At 51.0% G+C, this 4,047-nt stretch overlaps 1 protein-coding gene across 1 annotated transcript; it reads left to right on the forward strand.

Moving 5' to 3' along the window:
* Positions 1–1,898: 1,898 nt before the first annotated feature.
* VEL1 (Developmental and secondary metabolism regulator) lies at positions 1,899–3,654 on the forward strand (the record flags this gene model as incomplete). The annotated part of the gene is made up of 2 exons (XM_031147031.1): positions 1,899–2,034; positions 2,093–3,654. The coding sequence occupies 2 exons, from the start codon at positions 1,899–1,901 to the stop codon at positions 3,652–3,654; spliced, it is 1,698 nt and encodes a 565-aa protein (XP_031008607.1).
* Positions 3,655–4,047: the final 393 nt, after the last annotated feature.

A 4,047-nucleotide genomic window follows, 5' to 3' on the forward strand; every position in this document is an offset into this window, starting at 1 on the left:
CTTTCCTATCAAGTCTTGCAAGTGATGCTTCCCAGACTTGTATAAAGGGTCATCCATGCTGAATTGTAGTCTTACTTTAGGAGTATTTAGCCTCCGCGATACAGTTTCAGGAAATCTGAGCTTGTCCTGTGTACCCGTGGCGTGGGCCCAGAAGCAGATCGGAATGAAAAATTCGATGTCTGGGGTTTAGGGTCGACGATCCGACGTTACCTGAACTTATTAGACTTTCTATATTGCAAGCACCTCCCGCGTCCAGGCGCTGACATTCAGCGAACTCGGTAGCCAATAAGCCAAGCACTCGGGCTCCTGAGTCCTGAATTTATGGCACGCACGATGCTCCAATCCGCTTCAACTCCAACCATGAAGACGATTCGGGTCTTCGACGTTCTTCTCGGACCGCTCCTTGGGCTGCCGGGCTAGGATTATGTGCCGTGATATTGGTTTTCCCACTGAGTAGCGTAGTAAAAGTACTGTATACAGACCTAATGAAGGAAGAAGCAATCCGCCTTTTCGCTTCATGGAAATAAATTTAGTAACAGACTATTTAGCAACTGTAACCCGACTAAACTACCTTAGTACTCGGGAAATACTACTTCGTAAATCGTGATTTAACAGGAGTTTAGTAAAGTAAATCTGGCTACTATAGCCGCGACTACTAGCGGAGATTCTAAGGTAGAGATGAGGGATCCAGACTCTGATCTGATGGTTCTTGAAGACTTCCAAGTACGGTACAGTATAATAATTATGTACCACTTACATCATGATATGAAAGAAACACAATCTACCTGGGTGCCCGCGTGAATGGAGGGGGCGGCCAAGTTGGGAAGGACAAGAGTGGCAGAGGGGTCAGCTATTGGATGCTGGGCATGCGGGTTGGGGGGCTCCTGGCTCGGTGGCTGTCTGGTGATGGATCCTTGTGGGAAACCTGTCCAATAGCCCAGTTCTATCTCCCTTGTCCAAACCCACACCTCGGGCGGGTTCCCCAGTGGGTGGGTGGGCCAGCAGTCTAATCCAATCCAATCCAATCCAATCCTGATGCCCTGCACCCAGCAAGCCATCTGCCAGTAAGACAGCATGCTAGAGACTTACTCGTATCAGCGTACTCGTACGGTACCAAACCATCAGAAGCCATCAAAGCTTCAAAGCCCTCGGGCAGTCGGGGCCGTGCTAACAGCGAACTGAGCCTAGCTTTCCCTTTAGTACCGTCCCACCACTGCAGATTCGTCCCAGCGAGAGCCTGTCCCCAATCCCAGCCAAGATTTCCAGCCCTCCCTAGTCAGCCAGTCTCCTGCCTGTCTCGCCTGGCTCCTCTCCAGAGAGTCTCCACCCGATACTACCACCTCTCTTCTCCTCCTCCTCCTGCCTACCTTACTACCTTACCTACTCCCCAAGCACTGCACAACTGCGATCCAACACTTGTCGTCGACCAAGGACGGCTAGGAGAGGAGGATCGATATCGCCAGCAAGGTCAGGACCAGAGGAAAGCGGTCGTCAACATTGCCAGTTTGTCGGACGGGTCTGCTAGCTTTCGTAGTACAGGCACTGATAGCGACGGGACCCGAGTTTGAACAGCATTGTCGCTGTTCTAGCTATCAACACAGGCGCTCCGATACCGAACCAAACACTGGACGGTCGAATACGTCTGCAAGGTTTTGAGCTATAGTCCTCTAGGTGAGCAAGCGATTTCCATTCCTGCCTAGTTGTTGTTGGTCGCTTGCAAAGCCTATTTCCATCCGCTTGGGTGTCGGGAAACTTAGTTGGTTTTCCGGGTCGTGAGAAAGTCAACTGGAATGTCAACACCCAGAAAACGAACCAGTACTGACGAATTTAGGCAGCCAATCCTAGATATCAAATATAAGACCCGGTCAAGTGGAATTAATTTGACACAGAAAGCAACAATGGCCGCCGCAACCTCCTCACGACCTACCCCCAAGGAATGGACCAGAGTTACTAAGGGTGGGAGGAGACTCAGATACAGTCTGTCTGTAATCCAAGAGCCAGAACGTGCGCGAGCATGTGGCTCTGGAGCAAAGTGTAAGCATCAACTCTTCTAGCTACAGTGCATCTGACCAGAGTCGCTGACAATCTGAAGCGTCCGCCGATAGACGGCCGGTTGATCCTCCGCCTGTTGTCGAGCTTCGTATATTTGATGACAGCAACATCGCGAAACCCGGCGAGGATATTACCTTCTCCTACGACGCCAATTTCTTCCTGTTTGCAACTCTGGAGACAGCTCGTCCGATGGCTCATGGTCGAATGCATCCATCACCACCACAGATCCCAGTCCTCACTGGAATGCCTGTCTCCGGCATGGCGTATCTTGATCGCCCCAACGAAGCAGGCTATTTCATATTCCCGGATCTCTCTGTCCGCCACGAAGGCAGATACCAACTGAGCTTCAATCTTTACGAGGAGACCAAGCAGAAAGACGATCGTGATGCGGAACCCGCAAATGATCAGAAGGCTAAGATTCCGGGCCCAGCTGCCCCAGAATCATCTTTTGACTGGCGATTGGAAATCAAGTCCAACATGTTCACCGTCTACAGTGCAAAGAAATTCCTTGGCCTTGCTGAGAGCACAACACTCAGCCGGACTGTCGCAGAACAGGGATGTAGAGTCCGGATCAGACGTGATGTTCGAATGAGAAGACGTGACAAGGCACCGTCTGAATATGGAGATACGAATGCCATTGAGGATGGTTATGCTCGTGCAGGTCGCGCTCCTGAGCAGGCCATCGATCCATATCGTGAGCGATCGAATAGTGCTGGCAGTGATGAGGGGAGAGAACCGCAACGCCGACTCTCTGGAGAGTATCCACCGCAACCGTACAATAGTCAATATAGCGCCCCTGGAACACCTGTTGGCGGTCATCCTGCTCCGCCTGGTGGCAATTTGGGCTGGATGGGTGGACATTCTGGGTCGCAATTCCAAGCACCGCCTGGTCCTGGTCCTGGTCCACCACAAACCCAATTTCCTCAACCAGCACCACCTCATCCCGCACCACAATTATACCAGACGGCACCGAATCCTTATCCCCAACCCGTCCCTCAGTATCGTCCTGCACCTCCACCTCCACCTCCAAGTGGATACTCACACGAACGTCCGTACCCTCAATCTGCTCATCCTACCAATCCACCACGTGAGCAACGTGATCCCTTTGAGTCCGACCCATTCAGGAGAGCCTCGGCCCCCTTCCCATCTTCCAACCCTCTGCACGGCGCCCCATATCCCACATCCGAGGCTAGTTACAACCGACCTCTCTATCACCCCTATGCTCGAGATAACAGCCCTCCTCCGTCCCTGCCGCCTTTGAAGTCAATGCCTTCTGCTTCTCCACCGGCACCTCTTTCATCCATCCGTACTATTGCTCCATCGCTTCAAAGTCCTGGATTTGATCGCGGCTTGGACCGTTCAGGTCCCTACAATCAATACCAGGCTGCTCCAGCACCTCCAGATGCCACCCAGACTAGAAAACGAGTATATGATGCGGTTTTCGACTCTTCGGAGAACAACAAACCGTTTTACAATGGGATGCGGCCTAGCACAACTTACCATGAAGCGTTTGATGACGATGAGGACAACCAACCAAAATTGGAATACAAGCGTGCCGACGGGACAGGTCGTCATCGTGAGCCTCCTCGTGTTCTCATATAAGATGGTTAGACATGTCAAACGCATGGTGCCGTTGCGGACGTCTTGGTATTGGCTTTTGGGAAACGGTTGTGTTATATTATTACTGGCGTTTGATGAATGTCACGGGTTTCATTTATACCTACTCTGAATTCTCTAGAGGATTCACGAATGGCTCTACTTGCCGAATCTGCGACTTCGCACATTCTATATTTACGATCTGGATTTCTTTATTTTTTTACTCGGCATTGAAGAACTGCATATGGCCACTTGGTGCCTATCAGCTTGTTCCTGCTAAAAGCATACGTCTCTTCTCATCCCATTCCACTTAGAATTGGAGGAAAGCGCTGCTTTGCTTGTTGATTCACACTACTACACATTTCCTATGTCTTGAGTTGAGTTGGAGGAAAGATTTGT

The sequence above is a fragment of the Lachnellula hyalina genome (genome assembly GCF_007821495.1).
Source record: "Lachnellula hyalina strain CBS 185.66 chromosome Unknown contig00014, whole genome shotgun sequence".
NCBI classification, from domain to species: Eukaryota; Fungi; Ascomycota; class Leotiomycetes; order Helotiales; family Lachnaceae; genus Lachnellula; species Lachnellula hyalina.